At 44.2% G+C, this 19,836-nt stretch overlaps 3 protein-coding genes across 3 annotated transcripts; all 3 read right to left on the bottom strand.

The window, feature by feature from the left end:
- Positions 1-10,242: 10,242 nt before the first annotated feature.
- Positions 10,243-11,259, bottom strand: LOC311050343 (malate dehydrogenase, mitochondrial-like; the record flags this gene model as incomplete). The annotated part of the gene is made up of 1 exon (XM_084064358.1): positions 10,243-11,259. One exon carries the CDS (start codon positions 11,257-11,259, stop codon positions 10,243-10,245), a length of 1,017 nt encoding a protein of 338 aa, XP_083920484.1.
- A 3,352-nt stretch (positions 11,260-14,611) lies between these two features.
- On the bottom strand, positions 14,612-15,361 carry LOC311050020 (electron transfer flavoprotein subunit beta-like; the record flags this gene model as incomplete). Its single annotated transcript, XM_084063987.1, has 1 exon — positions 14,612-15,361. The coding sequence occupies one exon, from the start codon at positions 15,359-15,361 to the stop codon at positions 14,612-14,614; it is 750 nt and encodes a 249-aa protein (XP_083920113.1).
- A 257-nt stretch (positions 15,362-15,618) lies between these two features.
- Positions 15,619-17,478, bottom strand: LOC311050019 (serine/threonine-protein kinase VRK2-like; the record flags this gene model as incomplete). Its single annotated transcript, XM_084063986.1, has 2 exons — positions 15,619-15,648; positions 16,303-17,478. 2 exons carry the CDS (start codon positions 17,476-17,478, stop codon positions 15,619-15,621), a joined length of 1,206 nt encoding a protein of 401 aa, XP_083920112.1.
- Between the last annotated feature and the right edge of the window lie 2,358 nt (positions 17,479-19,836).

Below are 19,836 nucleotides of genomic sequence, written 5' to 3'. Positions count from 1 at the left end.
GAATACATTAATGCAGAGGGTAAGACAAGTAAAAAAACACAGTCATTTCTTGATGTAGGCAGACGAAGGACAACAATGCAAATTGGCCCAGTGAATATATAAATTATGCAAATCTATATTTGTGTGTGTTTGTGTCCTTTGCGTATCTCGAAAACCGTAAGCAAATCTGTGTGTGTGTGTGTGTGTGTGTGTGTGTGTGTGTGTGTGTGTGTGTGTGTGTGTGTGTGTGTGTGTGTGTGTGTGTGTGTGTGTGTGTGTGTGTGTGTGTGTGTGTGTGTGTGTGTGTGTGTATGTGTGTGTGTGTGTGTGTCTCTCCTAAGCGCATCTTAAGAACCGTTCAACCAATCGTCTTAAAAAGTGAGGACTCTAGGGAGTGCATTGTTCAGTTCAGTCTGATCAGCGGTTCTCTACATCTATCTATAGATCTACACATATATGTGTATCTGACTGTTTGTGTGTCTATATGTCTTTGTCCCTTTTATGCCCATATGGAGATCCCTGATATTGTCAATATGACATAGTACTGATGTCATAGACTGGCCTCCATGTACTATGATAATAGGTATACTGCGCTAAATACTCTGAGAACTAGCAGGTATGCAATAGTGTTGATAATAGGAGTAAATAATGTAACGACCCAGATGGCTAGTGGTTAAAGACATACTTCCCAGCATGACTAAATACATGTTCAGTGTTCTATTGTTCTGTTATTGTGTTATTATTTGCCATGGGAATGTGTTGGGGGGGCTGTATGTGTAATTTGTGATTAATGTTGTTGGTTTATGGACATTTTACCATTAGTTTGATGTGTGCAATTTGGGGGGAAACTGTGACAAATAGTGGTAGCTGAGTGTTAGTGTTTAGTGTTGTGTGTGTGATAACGAGAGTATTACTATCAACAAGTTGCCAATGTGCTTCATTTCCATCACTCTTCACAACAGGGAGGGGGGAGGACACTGAGATCTTTCGATTTGTTCCTCGTCTTCGATGAAGCACTTTGTGACCGACAAGGAAATAAATCGCCATGCCATAATTAAAAACACGACAACCAATAAAGTGACCACATGACACCTCCGATATCTCTCCCTCTCTCCTTCTCTCTCTCTCTCTCGCTCTGTCTCACAAGATACAAATCCTATTAAATGGATAATACCTTGCTCTGTCACAACAAACATGCACACACGCACAGATGCGATATTGAGTTGATATCTGGCACAAAACAAACACACACACACACACACACACACACACACACACACACACACACACACACACACACACACACACACACACACACACACACACACACACACACACACACACACACACACACACACACACACACACACACACACACACACACACACAGGCATAACTCTCTAACTTACTGTCTTTCACTCAGGGTCCATCCCTTCACCACCACCACCACCTGCGAACAAGAAGGATGGTCAAAGCCATGAGGCTTCTAATCGGCCTGCCCATCTACATCAGAGAGAGAGTCCTCTGAGCTCCTACATCTTAATGCCATGCATTACATTCACAACAATATGTCCATCCCACGTTTATCACATTCATTAAGTCTGTCAGCTCAGAGAGTACCGTGGAGAGACGATTAGTCATGCTGATTAGTGTCTCACACGCACGCATGCATATTTGTAGGCTCAGATTTACATTATGTGCACATGCAACACCTGTTAATGGACACAACTCACAAGTAGCAGTCGGATGTTATTGCTCAACAACACAAATAGATTTGTGACCTGGTATTAGCATTATTATTATTATTATGGCGAAAAAGAGAGAGAGGAGGGAGAGATGTACAGTAGATAGAGACAGAGGAGGGGTGAGAAGTACAGAGAGAGTGAATATAATGGAGGATAGCCACAAAGGTACAGAGAAAGTGGAAGAAACATTGGGGTTGAATTACCACCCACTGTGTGCCGCCAGCTCAACTTAAACAAACTGCTGTATAACATTACATTGTAAAATCCTCTGTGTAACTTTTACCCTGAGAGTGAACACATATAGAACCATGCCATGTGCATGTGTGTTAATGTTGTATCTGTCTACCAAAATAAAGGACAATGTTCGCATCATGCACGCACACCGCAGCATGTAGCCACGCACACACGTACGCACACGTGTGTAACTGTACACAAGCTGGTACTGTAGCTAAATGGAGGCGTTCTTCAGGGGCTAGCCTCCGGGCCCTGTGCATGTGAGCATGTGAACACGTGTGTGTTTTGCTGTTGTGTGCATCCGTTGGTACAGGTCCCTGCCAACACACACACACACACACACACACACACACACACACACACACACACACACACACACACACACACACACACACACACACACACACACACACACACACACACACACACACACACACACACACACACACACACACCGAAATGTGCGCGCACATGCATGTACACAGCCAGGTAGCTGTCTGTGCCTCTAAACGGAGGCATTCCTCAGGGGCTATAGCCACTGGGCTTAGTTGAATCACATCACATTTTTCACAGTGTGTACGTGTGAAACTCTGTGTCTTGCTGTTGAACTAAACATTTTAGAATGTACTAGGTCAGTGAAGAGAGACAGGAAACCAAGGATGTAGAGAGAGGAGAGACATACTGTACGAGACAAGATAGGTGTTGGATTTGAACCCATGGGTCAGGCTCGCTAGGAGCATTATGGTCTGACAACCATTTTAATATTAAACAAATCAAATTATATGTAATGTAAACGGTGAGGTTCTCGCATAAGCCCCCCTAGGGTTTCCTACCTCACCGGCACAACAACTAAATCCTAAACTATCCCTTGGAAAGAATTAACATGTCCTGTATATGTATACAAAACATTTTGAGCAAATCAAATAAATCATGAACCAACCCTTGGGCATACGTGACCCAGCATGTGAAAAAGGGGATCATTGTGGTGCTGCAACTCTTACAGGAGAGGACAAACACTATGACATTTTGGTCAAAAGGGAGTGAAGTGCAGATTTAGAGCATAATCTAATATTTAGCAACAGTAAATATAAAGACTTAAATTAATATGAAAGCAATACATATATCATGTCAGGTTTAGTCCATGATGATATCGCAGGGGACAATGGTCAAGCTCACCACTAGGTTGTTAAATTAAAGTGCAGTAACATCACAAGGTCAACCCCATGCTCAACTACTTATTTTGTTTGCCATGAAACTTGCAGAGCATTTTCATACTCGTGAAAGCAATGTCGGTCAGTTCGGACAGCTTGGCTGTAAGCATATTCATTAAATAATGTTGAGTGATGAGTTTGAGTCCCATTAGGATGCTTCTGCAGACTCCATACCACTAAAAGATTCTGTGCCATTATGCAGTACCGGGACGAAGGGTCGACAACGGCTACTTGTCAAAATCCACATAACAACCCATCAGAAACACATCAAGGCTAGAAATAAACTTTTTTCACCACCTTCCCAAGACAGTCCCTGATGCATTTTCAAGAACTATTGCAAATGATTGCTTTTTATTTTATTTTCAATGAATATTTTAGCTACACAAATAAAAGTGGGCTGTTGGAATTAAACAATAATGGATTAAAGACGTAATATTTAGGCTTAGAGAACTCTACTATGACAATACACTCATCCTCACACAGTCTAATCCCATGCTGGCCATTAAAATAAAATAAAAAGTCATTTGGAAATGTTTAATTAGGTAATAAATCAAGTTCGGAGCAGGGTAATTTTATGATAGACTCCTATACAATCTGACTTCTTTTTGCACCAGTGTAGTCACCCCCCCCTGACCATTGGAGAGAATGCACATTGAAGTCACTAATGCATTGGCCTCAATGCATTGGTTTCAGACCGGAATCTTCCCCCTTGGATACAAGGAGACACACAGCCTCTAGGGTCCACCAGAGGGACATTTAGATTTTAGTCATGTTTAGTCACCATTTCCCCTCTCTTTTTACAGCGTGGCTCTGTAGGAGGCGAGCTGTAGAAGAGGTTTGTGAGTTATGTCTCATTTTGGTGCGAGTGTCACACTCATGAATAATAATAGTGTTTAATAGTGTTCAGACTAGGAGTTAAAATAACTTACTTATACTAACTTAAGTTACACAGTAGTATGACTTTAAGAACATTGAGGAAAATGTTCACAATCTGCCAAACTACACTTTGGTAAATTACTTAATCCATCCATCAAGCCACCTATACAGTAGTTCAGTGAAAATACAGAGCCTCAAATAAATTGCCATTGGATCCTTCCCGGGTTCAGCTGTCACAAACACATCATCAGCGGATCAATGTTTACTGCTTGGCAGACTACAGCGGGAAAAACGTTGGACACGTTCCAATCAGTTAGTGGCAACCTGTTAAAGGCACCTTGCCGGACAGGTAAAATAAACTTTTCCTGAGCTACTTTTTGCGAGTTGTTTTAAAGGATGATGCCGTTTCATTGAATGCTGGCTCCACCATGGAGATGTACGAGATGTAGATGTTTGTCCTCACAGAGAGGAGAAAAAAACATTAACTGAACCATAAATACCAAGGAAAAAGAGGGTTACTGCAGCAGAATCTATTTTGCTGCAAAGTTTACCGTATGTACACTTGTCTCTGCAATATGATTAAAACCTGTCCATCGGGTAATGGACAAAAACAAATTAAGAAAAAATCCATTTGTCATAAATGGATAAAAACAGCAGCTGTACACTGTGGTCCCTCACCAATAAAAACTAAACGCAAATTCCAAGGAGATGGGGAAGCGCTTGATAAGGAAGCCCACTTCTGCCACTGAGTAAAAATGAAATACATTCAACTTGCTTGCACTAGCTTGCATAAACTTGCACAATGACATATATAACAGCATTCTGAGTTTGTTTTCATCTCAATTGACCATCTCAAAATTGTGCGAGAAAAAACTTAAGAAAGTACTCTGAGATTATTTATTTTTTTTACAAGTCAGGCCTTTGTATTTATTCAGTGGCAGAAATGGGCTTCCAGGGGAGCCCGCTGGCCTAGCGGTCCAGGCGCAGACCATGCTGGTAATCCAGCTTGACAGCGTGTCGCAGGTTTGACTCCCGATCCCGACGACCTTTGCTGTGTGTCACCCCCCATCTCTCTCCCCATTTCCTGCCAGCCCACTATCCTATCAATAAAGGTGGAAAAAGCCCTAAAAATATAATTTAAAAAAAGAAAGAAATGGGCTTCCATAGGTTGTTGACAAAGAGTCTGGCTCATCTGTACTGAATCCAAGTGTGTTTGGTCATTGCACAGTCCAGTTGTTATGGCTGCTTGGATTAGATAATATGAGTCAGATCATTAATTCTGGCACAGACAGTCAAAAATGTAATGATTTTTCCCAACATTTGAATTGTGGAATATTTTGTGAGCAGCCTCACACTTTCCCTCTACCTTCCCCTGCTTCATCTCTGTCTCTCTCTCTCTCTCTCTCTGTCCATCTCTCCCTCTCTCCTCCTTAGGGGTGCCTGGCAGGGTCTGCTGATGTTATGAGCTCATTCAGAGATGTCCATCTGGTCAGGACCTATTCCAAGCACGCACGCACGCACGCACACAAAGCCTGCAGGCCCTTGTCAGCGTCAGTGTATACCAGCTCATTCATATTCGTCATACAACTAAACACACACACGCACGCACACAGAACATGTATGTTAGAAGAGATGCTGGGCAGTATTTTAAATCACTTTAACAAATTGACTGTATAATTGGCAAAAAAGTATCATTTTTTTGCACTTTAATTTTGTACAAAAGTTATTGTACAAAAACAACAATTAATTGTAGCCTACATCACATTTACAACATTATCTCTCTCTAGGTCGTCCTCAGACGAGCCCTCCATCGTTGCTTCCAGTCATCCCGATTCTCCATACATCTGGCCAGCTCATTGGTGCTATGGGCTCCTGCATCCTTCTTGAGCGTGTCCACGTATGTTAGTGTGGGGCGTCCTCTTGACCGGTGCCCATGTGTTGGTTCCCACAGCACCAGTTTGCTGGCTGGCAGCTCTCGGTGCCTTTGGCAGTGTCCTGCTAGTCTCATTCTCCTTACAGCAATCTTCTCGCTCACCCTTGGTATTCCCTCATACAGGATTCTGTTGGTAACATGCGCACTCTTGCTGATGTTAAGCACTGCACGCAGCATCCTGGTGTAGCACCCGTCCAGGGACTTCTCAAGGGCTGGTTTCAGGGTCCAGCATTCACTGCCATAGAGAAGAACGGACTCTACTGTCGCGTAGAAGAAGCTGAGTTTCATTTGGCGGGGGAGATTGGAGTTCCATACACTGGTCATGCCATTCAGGGCCCTCCATGCAAGTGCCTTCCTCACTTTAAGATCTTGCTCAGTTGAGTTGACCCATGCGCCCAGGTATTTGAAGTCCTCGACTTCTTTCAGCACAGTGCCTCCTGTTGTAGTCAGAGGTTGATGTTCTGGTGGAACGTTGTAGGTGAGGACCTTAGTTTTCTTGGCGTTTAGCCTGAGGCCGACCTTGGCGCACTCTAGCTCTACCCTGTTCAGTAGTTCTTGTGCTTGTTCCACGTTGTCAGAGAGCAAACTGATGTCATCCGCATAGTCAAGGTCTGTGAGGACCACTGCGGGGTGTCGCCTCGACTTCCTTGGCGTTAGTGTGAAGCCAAGTTCCTGCTCTCGCCCACTGATTGCTTTCCTGAGCGCATAATCGAGGACTATAATGAAGAGAAAGGGGGCTAGTGTATCCCCTTGCATAACCCCAGCCAGGATGCCAAACTCCTCGCTGTTGCCGTCTGGGGTCACCACCTTGGCCCTTGTTACTCCATGGTTGGCTTTACTATGCTGATAGCGGACTGTGGGGTGCAACTCCTCGCAGTCCCGGTTTTAAATCAGAGTTACCTTCTCCTAGACAGGTTGCCATCCAAGGCTATGAGCCCCATCTGCCCATGCCTTTTGACCCTTAGCTGGGACAGTGGTTGGCAGACGCCAGGGCGTGTCCACACACCGGTGGGCCTGCACGTCGTGCCTCTGGGGTCCACTGCTACTCCGAGATCCCCTACAGATTAGCCTGGGACCTCGCGGAACCCAGTTTCCGTGTGTGGCCACGTGGAGGCACTGCAGGAGTCTTGTATTCTTTAAAATTACAGCTACTCTCTATCATTCGAGAGATTTCCGCCCCGTCCACTTCCTGTTAACCATTTTCCTGAAAACAGCTGTATCTTGAGTTTTTTTGCCCCGCATTTTGTGAGATTTTTTATACATTTTGAACTTCTGAAATGGGACATTCTGCACAATGAGTACTTTTACTAAGCACAGAATGTAAACATGTCTTGTTGTCTGATTCCACAGGAGACCGAAATGTTCTTCTAATGGCTTCTACATCTTAATTTAGTCAAATAAAAACCAGTATATGTGCATCTAGTTCTGCTTATTGGATGATGTGCATAAAGTCACACAGCAGCTCCTTGACAGGGTTTATATGTGTAGAAATAATCACTTGAACCAGTTTTTCTTCAACTTGTCTCTCAACAAGGCTGCAGTATCAGGAGACACATGGATTAAAGCAACAATACCTCAAGACAATAATCTCAAGACTGAAAATGTTTGTATGACCGAGTTAGTCCTAATGTGTTATTTATGTGTAACATTTTGAAAGGAGTCCCCCCCACACACACACACACAATAGCGCTGATTCCTATAAACAATTAACACAATATGTAAAATGATGTTTTTGTAATGTATGTTGTTCCTGCTAGTTTAACCGCTTCACATGCTCTAATCTTAAAATAATAACCGAAAATAGCCGATCCACAAGCAACGCATTGAGAGCTTGTAGATCGTCTATTTTCGCTGTGCAACATGCTTCAATAGACGACATGCTGGCTTCTAAAGAATGCTAATGACTGACTCGTAGCGACTCTGCATCCATGTCATTTTCATTTAACATCCATTACACTGCTTAAGATAAATCACAGAAGTATACGTAATTTCAAAAAAATGCAATGCGAATGACGCTCTTTTATGCCTGTGCGAGAATGCATGTCAAACAGCTCATATGAGAAATACAATATCTAATATAAAGTGCAGGAGTAGTGAGTGAGTGACAATACATTACATTACAGTCATTTAGCAGACGCTTTTATCCAAAGCGACTTACAATAAGTGCATTCAACATAGGTGAGCAGGCAGGAGTGAGTAATTGGAATGTGTCTGTCAGTCCAGCCGGCTTGACTCCTAGAGACTCACATATAATCCTCTCCTCCTCACTCAGAGGCGGGACTAATGCGCAAGTGGAGGACGGAGTGAGCGAGGGAAGTTAAGGTATTGGAATTTGGCTATTGTGACCTTTCACAACCTAACTGAACAGATAACAAATTAGCATCACAAATGCACTTTTTTTAATTGAACAAGTGTGCATACAACAGCCTTTGTGTTGTTGTCTATTTAGATGAGTTAGTAGCAAAGCTTAGAGAGAGATACTGTAGCTGAGGCATAGGAGGAAGCTATTAACGAGATTTGACTCTTGGCCCAGCTCAGATAATATGAAGGACCCGGGGAACATATCTGAAATTAATTAAATCAGAATTTCTGTAGTTAAATAGAGGAAATGAGCACTGCTATATTATCCACACAACGTGCCACTTCTCCTCTGTGTCCCAAGTTGCCCTGCATAATTTAAGCTGATCTATCATGATTTCTCAAGTGTTGTTTTCCGTTTGTTTACACCATATGGCGTGAAGATCGACCCAAAACTGTGACAGCAGAACTCAGCTTGGCTTTGTGATAGATTCTCGTTTTTCCCCGAAAAGAGCTTCATGAAGGAGGCCACCCTAAGTGGAGTGGGGGAGAGTGAGAGGGACAGAGTAAAAAACGGAGGCGGAGAGACAGAAGTGGCACATTTATGGACAGACAGTCAAGCACAAATGTTTTAATGAACTAACTGAGAGCAGCTGATTAACATGTGAGCCAGGGTGTAGTATTACTGTTAGTGTAAAGTATGTTAGGTCCTGCTGTCTCCGTGGTTTTATAGCTAGTTTTAACGCGATAATCTACCGACTTTTTCAGACTTGCAGAAAACTTGTTCCATTTCAGTTTGTCACATGGCTACCTGCATATTTGCTCACAATGGGCCTCGCTCACAAAACTTTCAGATTTGATACTAACGCAATCATACAAGTGTTTCCACGAGCATAGTCTGATTCATCAATCTTTTTAGCTGAATTTGATCATTAGGCACACACAAACTCATGTCTTATCACAGACAGTCTCAGTTTGTTAACATTAATATATGATAATATATTTGTCATCTCAGTTAAGCTCCTACCCATATACTATCCAATGTATAGTACCTGCAATAACTAAGCATCCATTATTATACACAAACAAAATAATTGAAGATACATTGTGAGTGGTTCAGCTCGAGATATTGATCTCCGGAAGGTGGTGTCCTGCCTCGCAATCCTCTGTCCAAACTTTGTCAGCCAGTTGTCAAATTGAGATTTGTCTAGCCTGACAATTCTTCCATCATATACAGTAGCTCTTGCACAAGCCTGCGGAACTCCCTGTGTTACTCCTGTGCTTCATCACGTACTGACATAGACTGACAGCTCCTCCGGTAGGCTACTTCCATGCTGAGTACAGCTCAGCAATCATAACTAAGGCATATAGACCAACCAGCCAAGATGCAGGGATTTATAGCCAATGGTTCTCTGGTTCCCCTTGGCATCATTATCATGTAACACACAAAACCTGGGTGAAACGTGTTAAGGACCTGGCTATTGGGCCAAGACTTTTCAGCCCCACTTCTCTTTTAGTGGCGCTAGCCGCTCTATACCTTTAGGTATAGAGCGGATCTTGCTCTATACCTGACTTTGTCCGTGTTCACCGTCAACGTTGTGATTGATCAGGTCCGTCAACAAAGTGATTGGTCAAGGTTCACATGACACGTGGCTATAAACACATTATAAACACATATCGATGACAAAATGTATCGCCGCTACCTTCACACAGGGTGTGATTTTTATTTTCTCTCTATACAGCAACTCTCCCTCTCCTCATGCGCCGTGTGGTGCGCACATATAGGCACGTGAGTGTGAGTTACTATGGTTATGGGGACGGCCTGCTCTGTCTCTGTCGTTCTGATACTTTCCTTGGCGGATCTTGCAAAGATTTGGAGCTAATGACCAAAATACTAGGGGAGTGGGGTAGGTAAACATCCTTTGCAGTAAATAGGTAGGTGCAAACTGTAGGTACATGGCCCACCCTACTTCATGTTGGCCGCAAAATCCTCACCCTTCTTGATAGAGCCCTGAAGCTCGCCTATGGCGTCGGCCAACAGCTTCTCCTCAAAGGCGGACAGCTTCCCTAGCCCAAGATTCTTTTCAATGCCATTCTTCCCAAGGAGGAGTGGTGTTGAGAAGTATGTGCACTCTGTCTCTTTTGACCTGACGAACGCACACTCAACCACGCCCTCTTTTCCATTCATGGCTTCCAACACAGAGAAGGTAAAGCGGGCGCCTGCGTAAGCCATGGCGAGAGTCGCAGAGCCGGCTCCAGCCTTGGCCTTCACCACCTCAGTACCAGCCTCCTGTATCCTTCCAGTCAGAGCCGCCAGCTGGTCAGCAGCAAATTCTACTTTAGGTGTGCACTGTGAGATAAGGGGGATGATGGTTTTTCCTGCATGGCCACCAATAACTGGTACATTGACGCCTGCTGGGTCGAGGCCCTTGAGCTCTGCGACAAAAGCATTTGCCCTGACAATGTCAAGGGTCGTCACACCAAACACTCGGTTGGGATTGTAGACTCCATGCTTCTTCATCATCTCCGATGCAATGGGGATTGTGGAGTTGACAGGGTTAGAAATAACACAGATAATGGCTTCGGGGCAGTGGCGAGCACAAGCATCAGCCAGGGTGGCCACGATGGAGGCGTTGGTGCTGAACAGATCATCACGAGTCATGCCTGGCTTTCTTGGGACCCCAGCAGGGATGACCACCACGTCACAGCCTTGAAGGGCAGTGCTGAGCTGGTCAGGCCCCATGTGGCCCGTGACCTGGGCCCTGGTCTCAATGTGGCTGAGGTCGGCTGCCACCCCCGGGGTGTGGGCTATATCATACAGGGAGAGGTGACTCACCAGGGGACTGCTCTTCAGTAACAGGGATAGCGGCTGGCCAATTCCGCCTGATGCGCCGAGTACCGCCACTTTTGCTTTGGTGCTCTGTGTCGACGTGGACAGGCTCCGGCTGACAAACATCGTGGGTCTCACTGTGCCTGAGAACATTCTTTCATCGGCAGAGTATGGATCTTAATTATTCCCGAAATTATGATTACCGTTGTAGGATGCAGAATGCTCAACTCTATGGCAGGTTTTTGAAGGAGTCTTGACCTGAAAACGTGCTTGTTATACAGTATACTGTCCGACTGCTTGCTCTTGTCATCACAGAGTTCCATGTCAGCCGTGCCCAAATATGGAGACTATGACATCAGTACTGTGACGTCATCCTGAGGGATCTCCATATATGGGCATGAAAGCGACAGACAGACAGACACACAGACAGAGTGACATCGTACTGAGGGATCTCCATATATGAGATCCTTCCATCCATGTATGCCTTCTAATGACACTTAACTTTCAAACATATCACAGAATGAAATGATTCAGTGCTGAAGAAGTCACTTGTGTTTCTCTACTTGTGCGTTTGTGCGTGTGTGTATAGTGTACGACTAAATGTTGTTTGGCTAGGGCTCACTGGCTGGTATTTACAAAGGGACAGCCAGACCTTTAGAACAGCCATATAGAAATGTCAGACACTAGATAAATCATTGTGTGTTTATGCGTGCGTTTATGTATGTGTGTGTTGACAGGATGACAGGGCTGAGAGATCGAAATGCTTGGAGGTGGCAAGGGCATCACACATACACAATGTCTCTCTAACCCTATCATTCTCTCTGCATTATTCAACCTGTTGCCCTAGAGATGGGGCCATTTTTCAATTTTTGCAGTCTTAGCCCCGGCAAGCGTCTCTCCCCCTACACTCCTCACTCCCCCCCCCCTCTCTCTCTCTCTCTCTCTCTCTCCCCCTGTCACCGATAAACCGACCAAATAAACAAGCACACAAACGCAGACAGTGCAAGTGACAGACCTGAATTCGTACTGCCATTGTTTGCACACGTGCACTCTTACTCCATGCATTATTCAACCTGTTGCCTATAGCTAAATTCCAATCCCCCAAACTCGGTCACTCGCTCACTCTCCTCGCTTCCTCCACTCGCGCCTAAGCCCCGCCCCTGCGAGGAGCCGAGGAGTATTTGCGAGGACAGAGTGGTCGACCGGTTGGCCTCACAGGATCGGAATTCACTCAAGCGTCATTTCAAAGCGACGGCAAATTCCGCGATCACTTATGACGTTTCATACAGCTCAGCCGAGGCCGCCAGATTAGACCCGGGGCGAGGGTTTTTTAGGACGACGGTTCTTCCATTTCAGAGGTGCGCGAGCAGCGCGATGGAGACCAGCCAATGTTTTCCTTTTTGCTTGATATTGTTTGATGGCGAAATAAATCATGACTGATAGACATGAAAGAAGACCCTTCACAACTAATAGAGAATTGAGAATTTTAAGAATCGGTTCAGAATTTAATGAGTACGGCTATAGTTAAATAGCGTGAAATGTCCTCTTTTTGGGAATTCAGAATTTGGTCACCCTACATTCATTCCACATATAAATAAAATACATTATTTTAAACATAATCTTTGTCATAGTCATTTTTAGTAGTCCGTGCACTGCATTGAGGCATGCACGGAGAGAAATTAACTATCAGCTTTTGAGACAGAAGAAGTGTGCACAATATATTACAATGTATATAATTGTATTATGCTTTATATCATACAACGCAATAAAGTTAGTGGCTTGTTGCGGTCCTTTCAGTTACTTTATCAGCTGAAGCTCTATAATTGAGCATTAAATGTGTGTCTTCACATCGCTTTTTAGTAAAGCGTGTGTGTGTGTGTGTGTGTGTGTGTGTGTGTGTGTGTGTGTGTGTGTGTGTGTGTGTGTGTGTGTGAGAGATCATATGCGCAACTAATGAGTGGCTTCATGTACACTCGCTCAATGCGGAAGCGGAGAGCCTCCTCGCCTCCTCGCCTCCTCCACTCGACTCCACTCGCCTCCTCCAAGAAGAAAATGAACAGTGGGAGTGAATTTGGCTTTTGAGATGTTTCAGGTCTCCTCCCCAATATCCTCTCTTTTCCCCTCCTCTCTTGACATTTTTTTTCTCCCTCTGCCGTTTTTGTCTTTCTCTGACAGCCATGAATTCTCACAGGCTATATTTACACGCACGCACGCACGCACGCACGTACGCACGCACGCACGCACGCACGCACACACACACACACACACACACACACACACACACACACACACACACACACACACACACACACACACACACACACACACACACACACACACACACACACAAACTGAAAGACTGTGTCATTTCCTGCTGACAGCTGCCCTATTTTCTGCAGCCATTCACTGTTGTTTAACCATGGAACAATGGCACCTGGGAAATGCAGTTTCTAAGATCGGAAACACAACGACGCAAATCCCTCTGATCTCAGTGTTCTGGGATTTGGAAGAGTGACAGAATGTGTGTCAGCTAAGGCACGCACGCACAAGGACCCACATTTAAATGAACATATTTACTGTGCACAACTATTCTTTGTGCTTTAAGTCAGAAGTCAGGAACACCTGGACAACAACAAGGACAGCACTAGGAACCTATAGGTTCCTAGTGCTGTCCTTGTTGTTGTCGTCAGTATAGAGTGTTTCCCAGTATAGATACTGGGAAACACTATGAGATCTAAATACAAGGAATCAAAAAATCTAGGATTAATGACACTCACAGGCAACATTCAAACAATGAACTAGGCAGGAACTGAAAAGGACTAACCAGACACAGGTGAACTAAACTGACAAACAACACATTACTACAACATAAAGGGTACACAACTGTAAAGTAAAACCCTTACTAAAACTAAGGAACAAGGAGGATACTGTACATTACTTCAATATTAAAGGAACACAACTGTAAAGTAAAACGCTAACTATAACTAAGAAACATAACCAATTAAACCCTACATGTATGTCTGTAATAGGAATAGAACATGCATCTTGTTCATTGTGCACAGATGTCAGTCTCACTGATAAAGTAAAGTATCAGAAAGATGTGATAGAATTTAGTTTCTTTCATTGTAATGTGGGTGGCCCATATTGTTTGGGAATGTGGCACTTAAAAAAAGCCTTTGTTTGCACTACACATGTGGTCTTCTCATATGCCTCCACATTTTCTGGTTATCTCCCTACTGGTAGATGGCTGCTACAAGAGATGTGTGTCTCAGCATTACCACACCCCAGTAAACTTCTCGTCTGAACTACCATAAGACACAGTTCAATCAGAGGGACTGGGTGGATTAATATTGAACAACCCAAAGCCCAATTTATATTGTCATACAACATTGTTTCACTTCAAAATTAGCCAATCTACTGTACAAGCTACAACAGGTCGCGGAGGTAACAGCTTAAATATGTGCTAATTCTGGTCTGCGATACAGCATAAATTAGGTATGATCCCTTATATCCTCCCTGCCTCCTTGAGTTTTCCCACCAGTTCCTCTACCGTCTCCACCTTCAAGCCGGACTTTCTATGGGGAGGCTCGTCCACTCGCAACACCTCCAACCGTGATATCAGGTCAACGCCCAGGTCTGCCGGCTTCACGTTAGATATCTTCTTCTTTTTGGCTTTCATGATATTGGGCAGAGTGGCGTATCTGGGTGTATTGAGTCGAAGGTCTGCAGTCACCACTGCAGGTGTGTTGATCATAATGGTCTCCTGACCACCATCGATTTCTCTCACCACTTTCACTATTTCTCCCTCCAACATCACTTCAGATGCAAAGGTGCCTTGAGGCCAATCCAGCAAGGCAGCTGTCATCTGACCTGTCTGGTTGCAGTCATCATCAATGGCCTGTTTGCCGAGGATCACGAGTTGAGCTTCCTCCTTCTTGGCCAGAGCCGCCAAGATCTTGGAGACCTGCAGGGGTCTGATTGTATTGTATTCTTTCGCTGACACCTCCACGTGAATACCGCGATCCGCCCCCATGGCAAGGGCAGTACGGATGGTCTCCAGTACTTGTTGCGGCCCGCAACTGACTGCTACCACCTCCTTTATCAGCTTCATCTCCTTGAGCTTGACTGCTTCTTCCACTGCAATCTCACAGAAGGGGTTCATCGAGTGCTTCACGCCATCGGTCACCACACCACTGTTGTCTGCCTTCACGCGAATCTTGACTGCATAGTCAATGACAGTAACCATAGAAACCATATTTTAACTGTAATTTAATTATTATTATTTTCATATGAAATGGGCCCCTGATTAACCAATGTATTAATATTTATTAAAATATTGAATGCATTATTTTATTATTATTTATTATATATTTATTATTTTATTGAATTGCTTATTTTGTACCCTTATACATATAATACATAATGTATTTTTGAGCTCCTGTGGGCGATGTTCATCAGGCAGTGGTCCAAGTTAATTGAAAATTGACTGCCTCAGTCATAGACAACACCGGGTTACAAGTTTCCCTTCTTTCCAGCCACTTCCTACATGCCCACACATGACCATAGGATGTAGCAAGTTGGCACCTTGCCCGTCGCAATAAGTGCATAATGAATGGAGACCGTTGTGATTCCCTCTGTGTATACCAGGCTTCCAAGGTTCAGTGGGTCCTCTTCTTGCTTAACATTGAATGCATTTCTTCTCCCATTGTTTCTGTGATCACTCCTCAATGTGCTTTTGGGTCGCATCAGTCTTCTTTGTTGACCGGCGGAGTCTCCGGTAGGTCTCCATTTAGCCTCCTATTGAACGATGACCCGGTCATCAAATTATTGGCTCAGGAATGCGACAAAAACAAAAAAATCTCCATGAATTCAAGCTTCATGGGGTGTCTAATTGATGGAAAATAAGTAAATGTTTTGGGTGAACTACTCCTTTAAAAAAAATAATGCATGAGTAAAAAGCAGTTATATATTTAAAATAAGAAAACTTAGTACCTTGCCTAATAAAAACAATATTGAGATGACCAAGCATAATTGACAAAATGTTAGTTTAGCCTGGGGTCTGTGGCCGACCGGTGCCCTGCGGATATAACATGCATCAGTAGGGTTGGGTCTTACCTCCCCTTCCCAAACATCTTCGCTATCAAAATAAACTTCAACCTGTACAGGCATTGGCTTTGATCTGGCTGATTTTCTGACCGGGGCTGTGGTTTTATCAGCCTTCTGTTTTGACGGCCTGGTGATGGGTGGACTCCAATGCACACCATCTTCACCATCCATCTCCATGGCCACAGCCTTGGGTTGGGAAGACAACCGTTCTCGTCCTGCTATTCTGCCCCTGACTGGAGGCTCCAGCACCTCATCAGAGGTGGACCCCTGTGTCTGCCCTTTGTGTGGCCTAGACAAGTCAATTCTTCCTTTGGCACCGCTAGCCAACAAGTCCCTAAGCCTGTGGTAGTCAGGGCGTTCCTGGTACCCCAGAGATCTGACATACAGTAGGAAATTGGCCAACTCATCTGTACTGGTTCGACTTAGAGACAGCTGCTGGACTGAGCCTGGCAGGTTATCCATCAACATGACCTTGGCCTCCTGGACCTGTGTTGGGTTCTTGAGAACTGCACCCCAAGGAAGTGTTCCACACAGCCAGTGAAGAAGACAGAAGCCTAGAATTTGGAGGTCCCCACGCCTGGATGGAGCGACTCCATTGTGTGCGTCCAGGCTGGTGTATTCTATGGTTCCATTATGGCCCTTCTTTGGGTTCTCCTTGTACTCTTTATGCACTCCATCAGGACAGTACCTGTAGGACAGGCCATAGTCTGCTAGGTACACCTTGTTAGGGTCTCTGTGACCCAGCATCAGGTTGGCAGCTTTGATGTCGGCGTGGACATACTCATTGTCATGGATGTACTCCAGCATGTCCACCAGTCCTCGGCCGAGCTGGAGCACTGTAGCCTTCTTCAGCCGACCTCCAGTGTGTTGGCTGGCCTTCTGCAGGTCGCTGCCCAGGCGGTCCATTACCATGAAGCGGTACCTGGTTCCATTGTGATCGGCCAGCCCCGATCCCCAGTAGGCTGGAATCCCCAGAAAGTCCAGCTTCCTGCTTCTCATCCATTTCTGCATGCTCTCTTGCTTGGCTGCCCTCTGGTAGAACTTGAGCTCTGAGAATAGGGGCCCATTTTCGTGGTACTCAACTTTTATGACAAAATCGCTGTCAGCTGCAACAGGTGTGTCCACATCCTGTGAGGCCAGATAGATCAACCCAAAGCCTCCTTGACCAATGACCTTTCCCAGCCTCCATCTCTTCTTTTCTGTGTCAGTGAGTAGAAAGCCTTCTGGGAGTGGTTTAGGCAGAGCTCTTTTCCTTGGAGGTGCCATAAATCTTTAGAGGTGAGGCAGATGTTTTTTAAACATAGGCTTTATGTGTCTTCTGTTCAAGCTCCCCATCTGGCACTGCTGAAAGCAAAACAAAAACAAAACTTGATTGGTGTTGATGTCATATGTCCTCCACTGCATTGTCTAAATGTTGGTATTCATCCAAATACGGACATCTGCGTCCACCTCATTAATATCGACACCTACGTCATGGCAAATATGGACATTTATTTCCCCGATCCTTATATATAGTACATCATGACAAGAAAACTTTCGAACACAAACCCTAAGAAGATGTAACAGTGCACAGGACCACTTGTTAGAGTGGAAAAATTGAATCCTTGGACTCTGAATTCCTCAGCCCAGATCAATAATAGTGTTCTGACCTGACATCCTGAAGACATTGTTGCCAAGCGTTGTGCCAGTGGATAGCATGCAGGCTTAAAAGCCTGAAATATCTGTAACGGTGCTTAGTTAGTCCACATTCTCTGTTGAGAAGTAAATACATAATATAAATATTCTATCTCATTTCTGCTTTTAAGGGCTCAGCTAAGATGTGGCAAAGTATAGTGCTCACAGTGCTGGTCATTCAGGCCACAATTATGTGTGTGTTACTCTTCATACTTTTTGGTTGGTATGTAGTTTGGCAGCTTTTCCTGTCCAAGTTCAACTTCTTGTGTGAACTGCAGACAGAAACTCAGACGTCCAAAACCAGGACTGAACATTCTGCTAATGCTGCTGGACGGAACTGGCTCAAGAATGGGAGAAAAAAAAAGGCGAAAAACATGCAAAGAACCACAAAACAGTGTTAAAAGACACGCATCTGGGGTGCCTAGCGGTCCGTGCGCATACCATATATACTGTAGGCTCTAATGCGTTGCGGGTTCGAATATCCTCGGAGCACAGGTCTCCGCCAGTAGAAACAACAGTGGTCATCACAGTGATGGAAGCTCACTTCAAAAAAGTGGTGCTATTTATAGGTTTTTATTTCATCATGCATCTCGCTAGCCAATCAAAGCATTGGTGACAACATATTGTCACGTGTCATCAAGTGTTTATGATTAATTAAATATTTAATTTGACATTTTTGGATAAGGCTTGCTCCATCTGACATGCTTGCAGATCAGAAAAGCTGATGCAATTTGTACAATAATGGTGTGGCGTCATGTGAATCTCGGACTTCATGTAACCAGTCTGTGACGTATCTATGAAGTATGATTCCATATTTGGGCAAGGCCTCAAGCCATTCTGACCGCTAGCTCTGAAAGCACACGCACGCACACACACGCACACACACGCACACACACGCGCACACACACACACACACACACACACACACACACACACACACACACACACACACACACACACACACACATCATACACGTGTCATAAAAACACCCCCGAGTGCAAGGACATTTAGAGATAAATAATTATTTATCTCAATATCTCTGTCTGATCTCTGTCTGACACCCCCTTACCTTTCTTGTGTATTGCATGGTTAAAATGTGAATGATCACATAGCTGACTTTAATAATGCACACAGAATAAATATATGAAAGAGTAAATTGTTGATAGTCTGATCTGAAGGAAATAACAGCATGGTAAGACGAACACAGAATAGCAGAACTACAAAGTTTAGTTGGCTCTGCTGTGTTAAGTTTGTTGCAAACAAAATCTGTTTGCAACAAACATGATGGAGAGGGAGTAAACTATTCTGGGGACATTTTGTTCTCAACTGTGTGTGTGCGCGTGTGTGTGTGTGTGTGTGTGTGTGTGTGTGTGTGTGTGTGTGTGTGTGTGTGTGTGTGTGTGTGTGTGTGTGTGTGTTTGTGCGTGTGCGTGTGCGTGCGTGCACGTGCGTGTGCGCATGTGTGTTTGTGTTTGTGCTAGCATGCATGACAGATTTTCTCTGTTTTTGAGAGGTCTCTTGAACACATGTTACCCCAAGTGAGGCTTCTATCAGGGTCGTGACGCCACATCCATTACGCCCAACCAATATATCATTGATCTAACCAACTGGGTCATGACAAATATGTACTTCAACTTGAATGGAGATGTTCTTTTATCTACAAGTGTCTGGTACAAGTAAGGGCTCTATTTGTGTGGTATCTGTGTATATCAAGGTGATGAATTGCAAGGTGTTTACAATATATTGAACCGTTTTAACAGTAACATGTAATTACAGAATGCAGTGAGCAAAAGGTTAATTTGCTTGACATGAGGGTCATTAACAAGAATTAATTGGATAACATATTATCCAATGTGAGAGTTTGTGACACGTTGTGGGCGTGTAGATCTGCTTTTCCCCCCAAAAAAATTACAAAATGTGAAAAACGGAATTAAAAATGTACTTTAGTA

This window comes from Gymnoscopelus microlampas (assembly GCF_963454915.1).
Source record: "Gymnoscopelus microlampas genome assembly, chromosome: 8".
Taxonomy (NCBI): Eukaryota; Metazoa; Chordata; class Actinopteri; order Myctophiformes; family Myctophidae; genus Gymnoscopelus; species Gymnoscopelus microlampas.
This window is presented reverse-complemented; position numbering and strand designations above follow the sequence as displayed.